Source organism: Dendronephthya gigantea, unplaced genomic scaffold (assembly GCF_004324835.1).
Source record: "Dendronephthya gigantea isolate DGI-Jeju-01 unplaced genomic scaffold, DenGig_1.0 000113F, whole genome shotgun sequence".
Taxonomy (NCBI): domain Eukaryota; kingdom Metazoa; phylum Cnidaria; class Anthozoa; order Malacalcyonacea; family Nephtheidae; genus Dendronephthya; species Dendronephthya gigantea.
The window spans coordinates 148,464-168,117 of record NW_021163123.1 but is presented as its reverse complement, the minus strand read 5'-3'; the positions used below and the strand labels follow the sequence as shown (position 1 = coordinate 168,117).

Here is a 19,654-nt window from a genome sequence, read left to right as displayed (position 1 = left end):
ATATAGTATATAGGGCCACGAAACGGTAGAAATGGTCATCATTCAAGTAACATGTTCGCGATCGATTGAGAATTAAGTTTCATGATACCCACGTTCCACGATACACGACAAAGTAAAAACTAGACGAAAGGTTCGCATGAAGGGAAAAGTTTGACATGTTTGCCCAATGAGTCTGAGCAGGGTTTTTGAATCTGATTGAGGCGATTCAATATTTACAATACCACAAAAACCTAGCAATATAAAACGGTATATCCGAAAACCGATTTTCGCGTAGGTTTCGCAATTATAGATCACTCACATTGAATTTATTATTACGCATCCAAGGACTATGCCTTCACGATTTATCTCTCACCTCGCGTATGGGAAAACAGGTGAAAATGTTATATATTATGTAATCTCAGGCTATTAATAAATGAATACGTCGAAGCTTTGTTATTGATATCGTGATATGCACATTTCAGTTGCTATGCATGCATTATTTATTAAGACAACCTCAAATATAGACGTGCTCACTTAAGCAAACGACTTTGAAAAGAAATTACCATCAGATTTTACGATTAAACCTGTCGTTAAACTTCCATTTTAGATAAATACTGAAGTCACAGCGAACAGCCGGTCATGAAGTTTTAATATAAGGATTAAGGGTGCTGTATAAGAGCACATATGTTGGATTATGGATTGTAAATCATGGCGAGCTATATTTACCGTAGCTGTTACGCCATGCTGAAGCATTTTCCGACGTATTGTAATATTCAAAAATGATTATTATGACTCACTCAGCGGGGATGCTCCTAGTTACTTCGACTCGATTCGATTTATACGCAGCAAAACTGATGGGTAAATAATCCGATGGGTAACCAAGTCAAAACTGATGGATAAATTAATCCCTCCGGGTTAAGAGCTCAGCGCTCTTGGCAGGATTTCACGTCACTCTCGCCTCCAGCTCTCATATCTGCATGCATGCACCGTCATCATTAAGGCCGACAGGCACCGGACGTAATCCGGCAGCGCGACGCGATCTGTACGAATTTTTCAGCATTCAATTTGATCACGTTATGTTATTCTTCATGGTTGCCGAACGCTAGTGTATTTTGACACGTCTGGTACTCAGATTCCTCTCAAAATTTCTTTCCAAAATAAGATTCAACTGCTTATGAAAACCGTTACATGCACGAAAGTATATACACCCACGCGAAAAAAAAATTTGTAACAAGGTTGCAAACATGCAAGTTGTTACAAGTCTAGACTTGTTGATAAGCTGCCAGCAAGTTGTGCATGTTCACATTGCTTGTTCCAAGTTGTTGTAACACGTTTGGGACAAGCTAGTTGTTAACAACTAGACAGCAAGTCTAATGGCATTATCGGACTTGCTACAAGACTGTTCTGACAAGTTTGATAAGGTTATCCTACAAGGTTGCTACAAGCTTTGCAACACAAGCTTGTAACAATATTGTCGCAGGCGACTTTGAAGTTTGCTGAAGTTTGAACTTTGTAATAAAACAGACCGAAACTAAACAAGTTATGCTATATTTGAAAATCGAGGAAACAAACAATGAGTATTTTTGAGGTGATGAACCGACACGCACAATCAATGCTTGTGATTATAATGGCTCGGTGTAATTCTGAAATGTGAAGAAAATGCACTCAAGTATATGCATGGATAACGAGATGTAATTTTTAGTTAAGCACGCGGGGTAAGCTTCAAAAAATTCTTTCTTAGGCTATTGTTTTAAGCTACAAATATTATAATGCAGAGAAACACTTTTATCGTGCACTTCAAGTGAATTTATACAACATATTGTTCATTTACACAATGCCATCGTCCAGCATTACTGAATGCAAAAAATCCGTACTTCACAATCCGTGATTAATCAGAGTTTAATTAACTCTTTTTTGTTTTTGTGGATTTCTTGACGAGATGAGCTTGTGGTCCGACTGAACAGCATGTCATCGTGCAGCCTGGAGCACATGCGTTTGGGCAAGTTGGTTGTTGACAGGTATTCGTAGCCGGTGGGGAGCAACAGCTTACGGGACACTGGGGTTGCTGACACATGTCGGTCGACGTACAAGAAGGTGGACAGAAGTCTTGGGTATCGCCGGTAATTATCGCTAAATGAAAGACATCGGCGTGCCTTAGTATGGTATACACAGAGCAAAGAAACACTTACTCCAACTCAACGTATTCTCACTGATGTATACGCTATTTTATTTATAGAATAACGTAGCTCAGAGCATTGGACTAGGAAACCTAAAGGTCGCGCGTTCAGACCTAAAGGTCGATTCAGTTCCACCGTGATGAAGCTAAGCTTTTAGCTTACCTGGTTGGTAACTCAAGAGTAGTACCATCACATTTTATAATTGTTCACTTTTTTATACGTCCTATATATATACTATAGCTAAACTCTATTGTCAAACTCTATTCTATAGCCAATATTATAGGGCAGATAATATAATGCCTTTAGTAAAGATGTTAGAATTTGAAAAATACATTTTCTGTTTGCCATAAAGTGCGTTGTAAGCGTACCTGCATTGACTTGTGGTAGAACTTTGAGATTATTCAAATTTCCATCTTGGACGTCTTTCTCCAAGGGAGCGAGTTGGTTCGGTCTTTCGTCGGTAAATTCAAGCTCTGCCTCGACGTCTACTGTATTAGACGGATTGGATGAGCGCCTCAGATGAGCCCATTTTCTTACACTTGTAGTGCCTCCTGGCCTATCAATATAAAAATGGATTACAGCGTAAATCGTGAAATTACAAAAAGGTTTGATAGATAATATCGGTGTAGCGGTTTTTGCGCGCTGTATTTGGGGCTAATCATTATAAATCTGTCTGCATAGAATAATCATGGCGCTGTAATGTTGACATGTCCCAGATTCGAATTCTAAATTTACCAAACTTTAATAGAGAAACTGCGTTATTGAATCCAGTTGCATTCGTTGAAAATTACTTTTTGAAAGGCTAATAGTATAGTATGTACTGTACATACATCACTAGCTCAGGGCGTGTACAATGTACAGGGAGTTCCCCTCTCATTGTTCCTATTAGCCGCTTGTGATCACACACCAACTGTATTATGACAATTATTCTTTCCTTGTCTTAACCATGGCATTACAACAACAGGGTATAATTTCTAAAGTGTCACTTTCATTCGGATACTGTATGTGTGTTTCTTTTCTCTACAGTGTCTCTTTTCTCTAATAAATCTTATAAATCTTCTAAATCTTCTAAATCTAAGTTAAGGGTGTATGCTAAATAGTGTGGCGTTATACGGTGTCCCCATAAAATGACTATTCCTAAATTTAGGATCCTCTTTAATAATTGTTGGTTCCTAAGCTGAAATCTTATTGCTTTTCAAGCATTTTTAGAAAGGTTGAAAAAATCACTATTCAATGGATAGTGCTATCCGGCTTTCATACAACCGGATGCATCTGTGGATTTAGCATAGCGCATACAAATTATAACAATAGGATAATTTCTATAGTATTTCACTTTTTTGGGGACACCCATGAACCATGAACCATGAACCATGAACCATGAACCATGAACCATGGCAACATGAAGTATAAATGGATTGAAGTCCGTGCAGTATTCCAAGCGCCACCGTAACGCCAAAGTCAGTACGACCATTTATTTAATTATTAAAAATATCTATATATAGGCAATAAACTAACCTAAATCCAGTGACAGTGACTGAACGGAAAGATTCAATTGCGTCGTACGCCGCCATGATCTATGTAAAGAAAATATTCATCATAAGGAATTAATACATGCATTGTTAGCTTTTAGTGAAATATACAGAAATATAAATGATTTTGTTGAGCCAAAAAGTTTATTAAGACCACAGGTCCACGAGGTTAACTCGACTTTTCTATTATGACATTAAGATTTATCAAGGCTGTCGTTTGTGGAGGTGGGTTTGTTTAGCGAGGAAGCTTCCTTTGTCAAAACCACCCCAAGCACCCCCGCGCGCTCGATTTTTCTAAGCTGAACACTATATAACAGCAAAATAGCTGAATGTAATAAATGCAATATGTTTTTTTCACAAAAGCGCCTGGGAACGAGGCTGAAGCAGAACACGCCAAGAACATACCGCTAGTTCAACTGAATTCTTGAGCTGTTGGTACTTTTCGCTGCCAGGATCAGAAAGTGCGGCACTAAATATCTGACCAATCAAACCAAGAACAACTTTAAGCAACTTCGCTGAAAACAAAAAGCGAGCATTGAATTATGGGTGTACTTAAATTATTACGGTTTTGCAATATTTAAGGGTGAATTGTGGTCAAGGCTATATTTACTTTCGCTCATCTAAATTATTTGAAACTAAAATTTCAGTTAAAAATGAATACTATATATAAAGACAGTCTTATTTGAAACCCATGACATTCGACGATGAGATGTCGGTGACAAAATGCTTTTTCTTTTGAATAAATTATTTTCCTTGTCGGCTTCATGCAAAAGCCTGATTCGCCTTTGTCACCAACAGTCATGGGGATGCACGCATGGCTATTATTGTTGGTGATCACTGGAGAATGAAGTTCCTAATAGACCTTTCTTATACTGACGTCAAACGCAAAGAGTCTGATGTTACACGAAATTTGATTGGCTCCACAAAACTATCGAGCCAATCAAACGTCATTATGAAAAATGTCTATTGTGATTTTGAATAAATTTCCTTCGTCACAAGGCTTAGTCCTGGTTCTCATATGTCACCGACGGTCGGTGATGGCCACTGTCGGTGATCACTGATGAATTAAGTGCTTCGTCACCGGCTACAAACACTACATCGCCGACGGTCGGCGACATATGTGACCTGGTTCTCATATATCGCCATTCATTCGCGATGTCTATTGTCGGTGGTCATTGATGCACTTTGTCTATTGAAAAGAATTATTTACTTCACTGGGCACTGACAATGGATCGTAGAATATCGCCGATGAATTACGACAAATAGATAGGTCACCGACCGTCGGCGATGTCTAATATCAGTGGAGAATAAAAAAATATTTTGTATTTTCCTCGTCAACGGTCACCAACAATATATCGCCGACTGTCAGTGATCAATGAAAACAAGGCCTGAAAGGATAATTCATGATGGCGAAAATGAAGCGCAAAGCCCAAGAGAACCCTAGGAGCACCAAAGAGTTCGTCATGTACAGTGGTATTATTACAATTATACCGGCCTACGGTATACGGCAACATTTACACTGAAGTGGAAGCGCGCTGACCGAGTCTGACCGACCAATCGCCTTTAACGTAAAAATTTAGCGGAATTTGTTTATTTAACAAAATGTCCCTTCGTAAGCTAAACAGTGGGCATAAAATAGATATTTGGATATTCACCTTCCGAATTAGATTCAAGCCCCGGTTCTCCGTGCTACCCATGTCTGTTTACAAGCATGTGAAATGAAGTATTTCGGTGTAGAGGTTTTTACTTACCTGGCGTGTTAGGATCGTAAGGTTCCTTCGGACGAGTATCAGCAGGCTCACTTAGCTTTGCACCTTTATTAGGAGGAGTACCTAACGAAATATAGAGAGATAGAGTGTGTCAAAAAATTAACAGAATTTATGCAGAATATATTAAATTTCATGATTTAATCCTAATTCCTAAATGTATTTATTAGTATTATAAAAGAAGTTAATATCGAAGAGTTGGCCCTCGCGTGGGCTCCTAGACGGGTGTTTGGCACGGGGGTATTTTCCCCGGGCCTTAGTATTTATATGGCTTGCCCTGTTGTTTATCTGCTTATTATCGCTTCGTTCGCCCCGCCTTCCTCTCCTGACATTCCACTCATCGGGGAATGGTTTCCATTTATTGTTTTTTAGTTTAGCTTCTCTAGGTTCAGTTGGTTTGCAAAGACTCCTACGGTATGTATCTAATTATTTACTATGTGTGCATCGTGTGTGTTCATGTTTTCCTTCCACGGCTTTCACTTCTGTGATTCCGTGTGACAGTGTGATCACGGGATGGAGAGGGTACCGTTTAGGTTCCATATCTGATGGACGTACGCATGATTGAAAATGACAGTAAAGACTACGCATCGCCAACCTCGTTCGCTTCGCCGTGCTGCCGTCTCCATCCCTACCGATCCGCAGCGGGCATAACTAGTTAGGTTACTATAGTTATAGTATTCACTAAGCCTCGCCTAGCCTCGTTGGGCCTTATCTGAGTATATTAACGTAGTTTCAAAGAGCATCATTAGTAGAATTACAAAAGTGATTATTGAAATTTCTGGCATCGGATTAGTCAAGCGACCTCGGATTATTACGCGGATAATCACGAAGGGGATTATTTTTCAATGAAATGAGCATATAACACGATCCTCTGGAATCGTGTGACCACCCTATAGCATGCGCTTGTTTGGTGTCATAAAGACTTGGTGTCATAAAGAAAGTTCAATACCTCAAAGTCATTTAACGCTTCGTTGAATCTCAACCAGGCTCATGTAAACAGCCTCTAAAAACCTCATCTTCGTCTCGATTTTCATTTAGCGATATTCACCTTCTTAAATATTGTTTAACTGCATATGAATTAGGACAAGCTTTTATGGATCGCACTAACTACACATTACACAAAAATCACAAGGCAAAGGTCCAATCACTCCAACGGATAGTTAAACACGTCCTCATAATAGAGGGAATTTTTTTATTTTTTATGTGAACATTCTTTTGGAAATTATGAAAAAACTATCAAGACACAAAATGTATGCAGTCATGGGGTGGCATCAAGGCCAATATACTACTCCCAACAGTATAAGAATAACTAAAGGTAGTAACACAATAAATTTGCTTTGATCGGCATGCTTAATGGTACTGATCCGCTGCCAATAGTTTACCTGGTGAGATAGGAGAGGGGCTTGTTCCTGTTCCACTTGGAGCGAGAGGATTAGGAGTTACACCAACAGTTTCACCAGAAGCAGGAAGAGTGGGGGTCACACCCCCAGCCCCACTTGGGGCAAGAGGACTAGGCGTTACGCTTCCAGTTCCACCTGGAGCAGCAGTCCCACTTGGAGCGAGAGGATTAGGGGTCACACTGCCAGTTCCCTCTGGAGCAACAGTTCCACTTGGGGCAAGAGGATTAGGTGTCACACTACCAGTTCCACCTGGAGCAGAAGTTCCACTTGGAGCGAGAGGATTAGGGGTCACACTTCCAGTTCCACCTGGAGCAGCAGTCCCACTTGGAGGGAGAGGATTAGGGGTAACACTGCCAGTTCCCCCAGGAGCAACAGTCCCACTTGGGGCAAGAGGATTAGGTGTCACACTACCAGTTCCACCAGGAGCAGAAGTTCCACTTGGAGCGAGAGGATTAGGGGTCACACTTCCAGCCCCACCTGGTGCAACAGTCCCACTTGGAGCAAGAGGGTTAGGTGTCACACTTCCAGTTCCGGCTGGAGCAACAGTCCCACTTGGAGCAAGAGGATTAGGAGTCACACTTTCAGTTCCACCTGGAGCAACAGTCCCACTTGGAGCGAGGGGATTAGGGGTCACACTTCCAGTTCCACCTGGAGCAGAAGTCCCACTTGGAGCGAGAGGATTAGGAGTCACACTTCCAGTCCCACCTGGGGCAGAAGTCCCACTTGGAGCAAGAGGATTAGGGGTCACACTCCCGGTTCCACTTGGAGCAGCAGTCCCACTCGGAGCGAGAGGATTAGGGGTCACACTTCCAGTTCCGGCTGGAGCAAGGGGTGTAGGGGTAGTGTCTCCAGTTCCACTTGGAGTTAGAGGGGTAGGGGTAACACTTTCTGCACCACCTGGAATAGGAGGTGCAGGAGTCAAAACTCCAGTCTCACTTGGAGCAAGAGGATTTGGTGTCACACTTCCAGAATCAGTTGGAGCAAGAGGGTTTGGTGTCACACTTCCTGTATCACCTGGAGCAGGGGGTGTGGAGGCAACACCTCCAGCTTCACCTGGAGCGAGAGGACTAGGGGTCACAGTTTCTGTTCCACCTGGGGCAGGAGGTGCGGGGCTCACACTTCCAGTTCCACCTAAGGCAGGAGATGTAGGGGTCACGCCTCCAGTTTCACTTGGAGCGAGAGGATTAGGCGTCACCCTTCCTGTTTTACCTGGAGCAGGAGGAGCAGGGGTGAGAATGTCGGTTTCACTTGGAGTGAGAGGGTTTGGAGTTACAGTTTCAGATCCACCTGGAGGAGCAGGGGGTTTTTCGGGGTTTGGTTCTAAAACAGGTGCCTCTGGAACCGGGCTTGTCCCAGGAGAAGGAGTCAGTACACCAGTTCCACTTGGAGCGAGTGGGTTAGGGGTCACGCTTCCTGTTTCACCTGGAGCAGGAGGAGCAGGAGTCAGAATATCGGTTTCACTTGGTGTGAGAGGGTTCGGGGTTACAGTTTCAGTTCCACCAGGAGGAGCAGGAGGTTTTTCGGGGTTTGGTTCTAAAACAGGTGCCTCTGGAACCGGGCTTGTCCCAGGAGAAGGAGTCAGTAAACCAGTTCCACTTGGAGCGAGTGGGTTAGGGGTCACGCTTCCAGTTTCACCTGGAGCAGGAGGAGCAGGAGTCAGAATATCGGTTTCACTTGGAGTGAGAGGGTTTGGGGTTACAGTTTCACCTGGAGGAGCAGGAGGTTTTTCGGGGGTTGGTTCTAAAACAGGTGCCTCTGGAACCGGGCTTGTCCCAGGAGAAGGAGTCAGTAAGCCAGTTCCACTTGGAGCGAGTGGGTTAGAGGTCACGCTTCCAGTTTCACCTGGAGCAGGAGGAGCAGGGGTCAAAATATCGGTTTCACTTGGAGTGAGAGGGTTTGGGGTTACAGTTTCACCTGGAGGAGCAGGTGGTTTTTCAGGGTTTGGTTCTAAAACAGGCGCCTCTGGAACCGGGCTTGTCCCAGGAGAAGGAGTCAGTAAACCAGTTCCACTTGGAGCGAGTGGATTAGGGGTTACACTTCCAGTCTCACCTGAAGCAGGAGGAGCAGGGGTCAAAATATCGGTTTCACTTGGAGTGAGGGGATTTGGAGTTACAGTTTCACTTGGAGCGGGAGTTTCTTCAGGCTTTGGTTCTAAAACAGGTGCCTCTGGAACCGGTTCCCCACCTTCCTTTGATGTGGGGTGTTTGTGGATCCCGCATTTATGCATTCAGTGCTTGCTGGTGCTGGAGAACCTATATAATCACAAATTGAAAAATATATAAATAAAAAATTGTAAATATATAAATAATGCTCTTTAATAGAAATGATTCCGAAGATAGACATCTTGTGGTCTGGCGATGTCGTTGGAAAGACGAAATATCATTGACTCTGTCTTTACACGCTTGTTTTATCTTGAATATCAAGAACACAAGATGTCTATCCAGATAAAGTAATGAGCTAATATATACAAGTCGTGGTACTGATTATATCAATTTTGCTCTATTTGTTGGCCGGAAGTATGCTGGATATCTCAGTACAGGTGTGTATGGCGAACGTCGTTATATTACCTTTAACGGGCCGCGGGACATTCGCTTGAAATTGTCCTCTAACGTTTCCAGGAGGACTGTAGCGACCGACAATAAAACGCTTATTTGTGGAAGTGACAACTTCGGCGACACCTACTTCTTTCGAGGCTTTCCAAACAACTTGTGTAAAATGACCTGTTGAACGAAAGAGGGATCACATTCTTTAAATAGAAACGTGTCCCTATAATACATCCATATTCCGCAGAATTTCCTTCCCGACACTCGTATAATTTGCACATAGTAAAAGAGTATTTAAAATAAGAAAAAGTATTTAGAATAAACAATTACTTAATGGTTTCCGTGTTTGGATGGCGTGATCCAAACACGCGGGAATAATGCGAGAGTTGCAAGGAAATTGCGCAAAACACGAGCCGAAGACGAGTGATTTTGTAAGCCTTTCTTAACTCAAGCAACATTCAAATAAACGTATAAATATATATAAATATATAAATGTATGAATAAATATGTAAATCAGTTACAAACACTAGTGGTTATACTTTTGCAATACAACACAACCACTAGTGTTTGTAACTTGCATATCTATTCAAGCTAATTTTTATGGGGTGTGCATGTGACCTAATTCACGAAATTTGGTTGAGTATAAACCTCATTAATTATTCATGAATCACACAAATAGATATAACTAAATCAATTGATGATTGCTGCTCATGAAAATTGCCAATTGGTAGAAACAAGAAGAAATCTAATCGGCTAATTTGTTTACATTTTCAGGCAAAGCCAATGAGAATGTCTAAAATTTAAATACATAATGTAAAACGGCCAATAAAGTACCTTTTCCGAAAGGAAAAAAGATTTTGTTCTGCTTATAGAAGGTATAAAATGGCAAAGTATAAAATGGCAGGGTATAAAATGGTAAGTATAGAATGAAAACGCAAAACACGTGAAACAATAATGAACCATTGACTTGTGTTACCAACAGCTTCGAATTTTTTTCCAAGTAGTTAGTTACCAACCTTCAACATTTCAGTAGCAAGGGAAGTCAATAACTCAACAAATTCAAGTACGAAGGTTTCATTAAATACAGATTGTGTGGATTCGTATGATCATATGATCCAGGAAATCTTGGGTAATATTCATAATATTCAGGGGGACTTACCTGTCTCTGAACTAAATCCAGGGTTGTCAAAGTTGTACATTCCTATTTCATCATACCAATTATCCACGGCTTTGACGCATGTTCCTTTCTTCTCTTTTGGAATACCGCTGCCAAATTCAACAAAGAGATTCTCCCCATAACCACTTTTTTCGTGGACAAGATTCGTGCTGTCGGCAGCGGCCAGTTTTTCGGCATATTCCTGAAGAGGTGAAAGATTTTCAGTAACCATAAAACAGACGGTAGATGTGAAAATAGGGTCTGAATTGCATGTGAATTTGGCAAAAAGAATAATTATAGCAACAGTATAAACTCTTAACTGCTTCCCAATCATCGATTTCTCAGATAAATTGTTTCCGGTGCTCGGCCCCTGATTTTTAATTGATTAATACTTATAAGTTTTCAATTAATTGATTAATTTACTGACGTCAAATGGATGCGATGTTTGAAAAAAGCTACTCTAGAATGTACCTACTTTTGTATAAATCCAGAGCCGTAGCTAGAAGCTTAATTGGGGGGGGGGAGTGTATAATCATAAATTCATCTTATGCCCGACTGATTTCTTTTGTACGCTATTGTTCTTGCGGTAGATAAACACGAATATATGAATATACACCCCCCCCCCCCAATTAAGCGGTCTAGCTACGGCCCTGTGTATATCTATGTGTACGTATAGCGTATAAGCTCAACGACGTCAGCTGCGACGACCAGCTAACAGCTAGTAAATGAAACATATAAGGCTTATGGAAGTTTTAGACGGCGTTGTCTCATTTTAAAATGCGGTAAATTACAGATTCTCGCGTCTTCTGTAGCACGCCAGCATTCAAAACCTTGACAAGTCCACCTTTAAATTCGGTTTGGTAACCGTTTTACATCTTTTAAGCGATGTGGTTAGGTTTTATTATTGTACAAATTTCACAGGATTTATAATATACAAGAGGTTTACCTTTTCGACCACCAATTTGAAGACGTTTATTTTAGCCGTCGTTGTCGCGTCCGGCGCCGTCCTAAATTTTAAGCTCCCTAATGACACTACGAGGTCTTTCCTATTTGATATATATAGCACTGGCTATTGTACGAAACATCTTTATAAACTAAATAGCATCATAATCTATAGAGTTAACAAAGATTTTCACTGTTACCTTTGCCGAGGCCGCAATCGTGGCAGACCACACCAAGGGTGGAACTCCGTGAGCCTCTCTCTTTTGGTTGTGTGCACACAGACACTCGTCGTTGTAAGCATCTCCTGTACTTGTTCCAGGGGTTGTACTAGTACTCTCTGGTGTGGTACCAGTACTCTCTGGTGTGGTACCAGTACTCTCTGGTGTAGTACCAGTACTCTCTGGTGTGTACCAGTACTCTCTGGTGTTATACCAGTACTCTCTGGTGTATACCAGTACTCTCTGGTGTGTACCAGTACTCTCTGGTGTTGTACCAGTACCTCTGGTGTGTACCAGTACTCTCTGGTGTTGTACCAGTACCCTCTGGTGTTGTACCAGTACTCTCTGGTGTTGTACCAGTACTCTCTGTTTGTACCAGTACTCTCTGGTGTTGTACCAGTACCCTCTGGTGTTGTACCAGTACTCTCTGGAGTTGTACCAGTACTCTCTGGAGTTGTACCAGTACTCTCTGGTGTTATACCAGTACTCTCTGGTGTTGTACCAGTACTCTCTGGTGTTGTACCAGTACTCTCTGGAGTTGTACCAGTACTCTCTGGTGTGGTAACAGTACCCTCTGGTGTTGTACCAGTACTCTCTGGTGTGGTAACAGTACCCTCTGGTGTAGTACCAGGACTCTCTGGAGTTGTACCAGTACTCTCTGGAGTTGTACCAGTACTCTCTGGTGTTGTACCAGTACCCTCTGGTGTTGTACCAGTACCCTCTGGTGTTGTACCAGTACTCTCTGGTGTTGTACCAGTACTCTCTGGAGTTGTACCAGTACTCTCTGGAGTTGTACCAGTACTCTCTGGTGTTGTACCAGTACCCTCTGGAGTTGTACCAGTACCCTCTGGTGTTGTACCAGTACTCTCTGGTGTTGTACCAGTACTCTCTGGAGTTGTACCAGTACTCTCTGGTGTCGTACCAGTACTTTCAGGGGTGATTCCTGTCGTGCCAGCGCCGTTCGACGGAGTTTCCGGTGTTTCGGGAGTTTCCGGCGTGGTTGCAGTTGTACCAGCACCTTCTGGTGTTGTTTCTGTTGTTCCAGTGCTTTCTGGTGTGATTCCTGTCTCGCCAGTGCCGTCTGGCGGGGGTTCTGTTGCTCCAGCACCTTCTGGAGTGACTCCCGTGGTACCAGTACTTTCCGGTGCAGTATCTGTTGTTCCAGTGCTTTCCGGTGTGATTCCGTCTGGGGGTACTTCCGTTATTCCGGTACCTTCTGGCGTGATTGCGGTACTATCTGGTGTGCTTCCCGGGGTAGCTCCTTTTACACCAGTACCTTCTGTACAAAAGAAAACCAACAGAATACTTCACGACCATGAATGGGGGGAAATATAGGCTAGAAATTTACAAAACTAAAACAAATATGCAACACATAATTGGAATTAAATTGCAAATTCTATGTCCGGATTAATTAGTTTAATCCCCAGTCTAATCGTTGAGGGTTAGTAGTTGGGTAAGCATTAGGGTTAAGTTAGGACACAAGTTAGGATTATAGTCTCGATTCTAGAGATGGCCAACAACCAATAATTCAACAATACGCGTTTTCCAGTGGGACTCATTAGGTTTTTAAGTTTTGTAATGATTTTTCAAATTTTACCTTCTGTCACCCAATTTATTGGTCATTACGTCATCATGCACGATAAAAAATGTATCAACAATATGTTTCAGGGGGAGGAAAATTGCTGCATGGAACAAGTCGGAGGACGTGAACGTCAAAGACGACGTAAAAATGGCGAGTAAATAGCGTGGCATGTCTATATTACACGCATCATGCCATTTATTCGTCATTTCCACGTCCTCTTTGCCGTTCACGTCTCCTTCCACTGAAAGTGTGTTTAGATGCATGCATGGTCCTCTATCGGACCCAGTTCAAGCCAAAAGGAAAAATAGTGTTGACGTTGAGGCCACGCACCTGGTACCAAAGCGACATGAAGGTTTCCCAGTTGACCGGCATCTATGGCTAATCTCAACGTATCGTACATATCTTGAGGGAAAATTCCCTTGGTTGTCAATATAAGATCAGCTATGATACTACCCGGTCTAAATGAACATATAGATAATTAAACATAGTTAGACAGTTCTAGCGTATAATTTCATTATTTCAATTATTGAAATTTTTGGCGCAGCTCATTTCCGAAGAATTTTCACTAGAAGGTGCTTCGCAGATGAAAAGAGGTTTCGAGGGTACATGATCTGCCATTTTTTGCCAACACGTTTGCCGTTTGACTTACAGTCTCTTGTGTATAGTGCGATTCTGTTTACTACTAACGCGGCAGAAAATGTTAGGGCAGAAAAATATGCACAGGGCAATAGACCTTTTCGGTGATTTCGTCACAATATTTTAACATCACAACGTTTTAAATTTAGAACCACCCTAGATGAAATGGAATTCAGGTTTTACTCTCACAAGCTATGTGCAAAGATGCAAAACATCCTTCTTCAACAAATGCATGAGAAATATTTTTTGTTTTGACCAATTAATGTGGAAATAAGCCATAACACGAGAACGAGGCTGATAGGCCAAGACCGCGAGCCTTGTTCTCGCGTTATAGCTTATTTCCATACTTATTAGTCAAAATGAAAATTATTTTTCATGCACGGGTTATGGAAGGATGTTTTGCATCTTTGCACATAGCTTGTGAGAGTAAAACTTGAAATCCATCTCATTTAAGGTGGTTCTAAATTTAAAACGATAATGTTGTGACGTAATTACCGAAAAGGTTTATTTTCATTCATGCATTTTCGAGTATTCCAACTAGCTATATAAAGCATCTTCTATATATCGTAAGTTTTATCGAGATTCTGGGATTTTATCGATGGAGCTACATGCAGCTAATTCAGAAAACGTTGTTCTTCACAACGCTTTAATAAAAACCTATGCCATGTGGAAATACTTGCTTCTAGGCTAAACATTCCGAAATCGGATAAATCCATCCTCCCTTGTATGTTTAACTAAAGTTTATATGTTTTTGTAGGACAACTGTTGTGCCCCCACATTTCGTTTTTTTCCGACTGTTTAATGTTCTCGGGCAGTTGGTTCGCTCGCTTCGCCCAGAAGACGAAGAAACGTTGCGCGATCCATTACAAGCGACCAAATATACCAATGATATATATTTCACCTGAAACCCGACACTTCAACATTCACCAACGCAGATCCCTCTTGGAACAATTGGTTTATCTATAACAAAGACAGAAACTGCATGGTTGCAAAAAAGTCTGTTTTTGAAATAGCCAATATAGTAAAAATCGAGCGCCAGTAGTCACAAGTGCTAACAACCATGTTGAATAGCCTGTTTCCTGAAAACAGCCTTACCGCAATGTCTACAGTTGCATGCCATCAATTATTAAAATAATTAGTAACTATTTTAAACTATTTTAAACTATGTAAAACTATGTAAGGTAGATAAGTTGAAACGTGAAAGTATAAAAACTCTAGACAGTGTAATATGTAAATATTTCGACTCTTTGAATAAGGCTACCATATAAAGACCTTGCTAGTTTATTCAAAGTTTTGTTAGTTTTTTGCACTAAACGAGCTGTACTTACAGTGTTAATCAATTCATTTGATAATTCTTCGAATTGGGCACTCTCGGTGTCTTTGTATTCTTCACTAAAAACCTTCTGGGTTAGGCATATTGTCATGGGGTACCTGTACACTAAATTGACAATAAAGAATTGATGCAAATATCAGTTGCAAAATATCATGCAGACAATATGGTAGCGAATTTTGTGGGGAATATTTATAGTCTAGTGAAATTATATATAATTTGTTAAGCAAGGTTTCAGATCCTTTTATTTTCGTGGGAAGTTAATTGAGATCTTCTTGAAGAAAATTGCTTGCTTAGTAAACTTAAAGCATGCAAAATTCAGGGGACTTTTTTCCACACTTCAAAATGCTTCCATACGCGAGTTTAATTACTTTGGTTTACCTCTTAAGCTAGGTATAGTAATATGGTTACCCATTTTCCAGGCAGGTTGGATATGACATGAAGAATTATCAAAAGCTGGAGTTTCTTGATGAGGCTGATATTATTGAGGATGATATTATTCTTATTATTATTAGCATGAGAAAATTACTGGATGCTGAATGATTATAACTTTGTTTGCTCGATTTGTTTTGATTCAGATTGCCGTTCCTTGGGACGTCGACACCTGTGACGTAATAACGTGGGATACGAAGCTTTCTCACACGTTACGACGTAACAGCGTGCATGAAGAAAGCTGTATCCTACGTTGTGACGTTACTCGTTGGACGTCACGATTTAGCAACGAATTCCATGATAGCCAAAAGGCCCTGGGAACGAGTTTGCCAGGATAGTTATCTTTGCCAGGATAGTTAAAATACTCTTTTAAGACTTCGTCCAATCTATGCAATAGGATGTAGTACATCATATACTTTAAATAACTATGATTTTGCTTACGTTTGTTCGGATTCGATAAATCGATTTTGCAACACAGGGGAGCGTAAATCACATCACGAATAAATTTCTTCGATAATTTCTTTCCTCGTTCCAATCTGATAACCTCACCGCGTCGTAAACTAAAATTAGAAAAGGTTATTTTTGAAACTAGACTGATCGCGGGCGTCAATTCTGGGGGATTGGGGACATGCACGTCCCATTTTGGAGCGTCAATTATCCCCCAATTTTTACCATGGTTTTTTTTATCAAATCAATGATTCGATAGAATGATTTCACTCGATGTGTAATAAAAAAAATATAATACAATAAACGAGTTGTAGTTAACTTTTCACTATAGTTAGTGGCAGAATTGGCCAATTAGAATCGTATATTTTCTAGTTAACTACGATTAAAAAGTCTTATACACAAAAAACACGATTTATTCTGTTTTTAAAATTTCAAGGGTGCCAACTTAAATGTCTCCCCAATCGATCCTGAATAATTTTTTTGAAAAATATATATAAAGAACGGGAGAATTAAACGAAAAGTGATATTAATTAGGGTTTTACCCTGAGCAAATAAAAGGGGTCCATTGGTCCATTTTTTCGTCGCCCTTCTTAGCTAACTAAAATTCTCATTCCTCTTATTTTGGGAAAAGATAACTCAAAAAGTAATAAAGCTATCTTGATAAAATTTTCATGGTAGACTTTAAAGACAATTTGGTCGGACCTGAACCTAAAAGTGTTGTATTTCGTTCAGTCTAAGTGAAATAACGACTGTTTATTTGAGATAGGTCGTAGAAGTTTTGTATTTATAGCTTGTAAAACGTTTAATACTGGAAAAGTTTTATTTATTCGAAGTTCAGCTCCGAGGCAAAAATATTTAGAACTAAATAAAACCAATTACGTCGTTCTAGCGTTAAAACCTAGTTTGTTATCGTTTTTACAAAAATCGTCAAATTTTCCACCATTAGGTGTGTCTGGTATGGGTAACTATAGTGATTGAAGACTCTTACCAGTCTTTTTTGACTCAGAGCAACTTGGCTTGCAATATGGCATGAAAAGATTTTTATATTTTTCAAAATAAAAGAAAAAAAGATTTGTATAAGACCACCATAAGAGTTTTATACAAGAGGCCACGGTTTTCATATGTCGTGATTCATCGGCGATGTTCTACGATCTATTGTCCGTGATCCGCGCAACGAGCCCCACTGATCTTAATTTGAGTGGTATCGCGTTTAACCAAGAACTCGCTCCTTTATCTCCTGATTGCTTTACCAAAAACGGTACATCTGGGGATAGTGTTGCATCAATAGTATCCATTCATGATTTAACAGTTTCCGTTTTGGTTGCTTGCTGTATTCGCTTCAGATCATCTATAGGCTGCTCTATCCGTTCCAGAACCTCACTTTGACATTTGATTGAACTCACATGTTGATTGGTAAATAACGTTGAAGCTGCATATTGCAGGGGAGCTTCCATTCTCAAATTCGGTGCGCCCAAACCGCCTTGAGCTGGTGTTAGGGTCACAAGTTCACGAAGTTCACTCGCAAGGGGTTCTTCTTGGCCAAAACGTTGTGGTCAGAGAATGTCATTCAATGTTTCGCGTATCGGGTCTACATACTCTTCGAATACCAATTATATAAGTGTGTCAATGAAGTGTATCATTTTCTTCGATAGGCAAAGGATTTTATGCAGTAATGACCACCGACAATGATAGCCATCGCCGATGAATTACGACATATGAAAACCAGGCTTAAGGTGCCGAAATTCCTGTTATTTATAGTCCTATATATAATCCGTATTCTATATATCAATATAGCGATAACGTAAATGTATTTGGAAACAAATTACTCACAGGTTTCTGGCTTTGAGACGCAGATACTTGCGATAACTGCAATGGCAAACCACGCTGGGTCTTTTAAGAAATGCTACGTGTCTCGTCTTACGAACCGCGCGTTGTCGTACAGGAAAAGGACGTACTGCTTTTCTTCCAATGCGAATGCCATTAACAGACATACAGCAGGCTAAAGGATAGAAACTTGAAGCGGTTAATTTAGGTTTTTGCCCTATTTACCATGCATATCAGTAAACAAAGCCTTGTTTTAAAAGGCGCAATATAGAGATCCCAAAAATCACATCTCCATTTCGGGCGACTTCGATTTGAAGACTACCTGGCCTCGGTAATATACCAAGCTATGGTTTAGTCTTTAGACTAAAATGTAAACATGTTGAAAAATACAATTTACGTTGACTCGCGTTTATAAGAGAGCTCTAGGAGAGAGAGTTAGTTAGAATGGCCTAACAGCTACTGGGGTAAAAGCGATAAGTATATATATAATACTGTCAATTGATGATATGTTCGAAACAGCCTGCATGTTCTGGCCAGAAAACTGATCTCGCAATTGCATTATAATTATAAGTTATAACTTATAGAGAAGAATTTATCGTGGTAGGCTATCTCATTGTACGGCTTTTCTTAAAAATAGAATTTAATCGTTGAGATCAAACGATATGAAGCGATAAGGCAATTACATGTAAACACAAGCATTCACCGTGATAAAAAAATACAATTTAATTGCTATGCCTTTAAAAAATAACAATGTTTTTACCTGCCACAAGAATGAATAGGCCAATAGTAGCATAGGAAAGGCCCATCTTCTATATTTACGTCTTCGAGATGTTCGAAGAACGTAATTATAACATATAAAGTTGAAAAGAGGAAATACCTGTGCTCGACAATAGAAGTTCCTCGTTAATTCAGCGTTTAATATTTGACAGTTGGACAAAAAAGCACTTGCAGGGATTGCTAATGAACACACAAATAACCTGTAAAATAAGGACATGCTATGGTTAATCGCATTGAGATGTGGGAAGAGCAATTTTATAGCGAGTGTTAAAACAAGTTTTTGCATAACCTCATGCATCAAGCTAACTGTTATTATTATAGTATTATTAATATAGGTATATACAGTCATGCGATGGCGAGTACAATTGGGGATTAATAGTACGAGTGATGTTTGAAAGTTTTGCAAAAATTCGACAAGCCGCCATCATTTGTTTATTGTTAAATAGCATGATAAAATCGTCAAATTTTAGTAGCACTTAACCGCCATCTTTTTGGGTTTAATTTCTAATGCAAGCATCATATAGGGTTTTTTTAGGCTTGCCAGACTTTTATCCAATATTTGGTACCTTTGGTATAGCAGTTTCGCCTACGTTTCTGGCCTTTTCTATAGTTCCTCCAGGACTGTAATATAAGATTATACACGATTTAGTCAGTTGATTAGTCAGTTGACTTGCAACGTATGGAGTCAGAAAATAACGGAGGAAAATAACTAATGGCAATGTCAGTACAGCTTCATCGACTGATACCAAATACGAATACAATGAACGACGTAATATTGTCGAATGCCGCAAGCCTGCAGCTTATACCACAATAATCATTATACCATTTTTGTGGATTACGATTATCTGCCTATTTGTTAGCCTTTAAATCGCGGTATTCATCGCAGCGTAAATCTATTTACTAATAACGAGCTTAA

The 19,654-nt window shown here is 40.3% G+C and overlaps 2 protein-coding genes across 2 annotated transcripts; both read right to left on the bottom strand.

The window, feature by feature from the left end:
- Positions 1-1,564: 1,564 nt before the first annotated feature.
- LOC114535225 (mucin-2-like) lies at positions 1,565-9,078 on the bottom strand. Its single transcript, XM_028556606.1, has 7 exons — positions 8,539-9,078; positions 6,834-8,325; positions 5,437-5,517; positions 4,091-4,200; positions 3,672-3,730; positions 2,525-2,712; positions 1,565-2,109 (listed from the first exon to the last, which is right to left on the bottom strand). The coding sequence occupies exons 1-7, from the start codon at positions 9,076-9,078 to the stop codon at positions 1,883-1,885; spliced, it is 2,697 nt and encodes an 898-aa protein (XP_028412407.1). The 3' UTR covers positions 1,565-1,882.
- A 272-nt stretch (positions 9,079-9,350) lies between these two features.
- On the bottom strand, positions 9,351-18,808 carry LOC114535224 (mucin-4-like). Its single transcript, XM_028556605.1, has 10 exons — positions 18,722-18,808; positions 17,968-18,136; positions 16,132-16,250; positions 15,257-15,366; positions 14,830-14,888; positions 13,623-13,750; positions 12,093-12,989; positions 11,693-11,991; positions 10,554-10,752; positions 9,351-9,571 (listed from the first exon to the last, which is right to left on the bottom strand). The coding sequence occupies exons 1-10, from the start codon at positions 18,765-18,767 to the stop codon at positions 9,351-9,353; spliced, it is 2,247 nt and encodes a 748-aa protein (XP_028412406.1). The 5' UTR covers positions 18,768-18,808.
- Between the last annotated feature and the right edge of the window lie 846 nt (positions 18,809-19,654).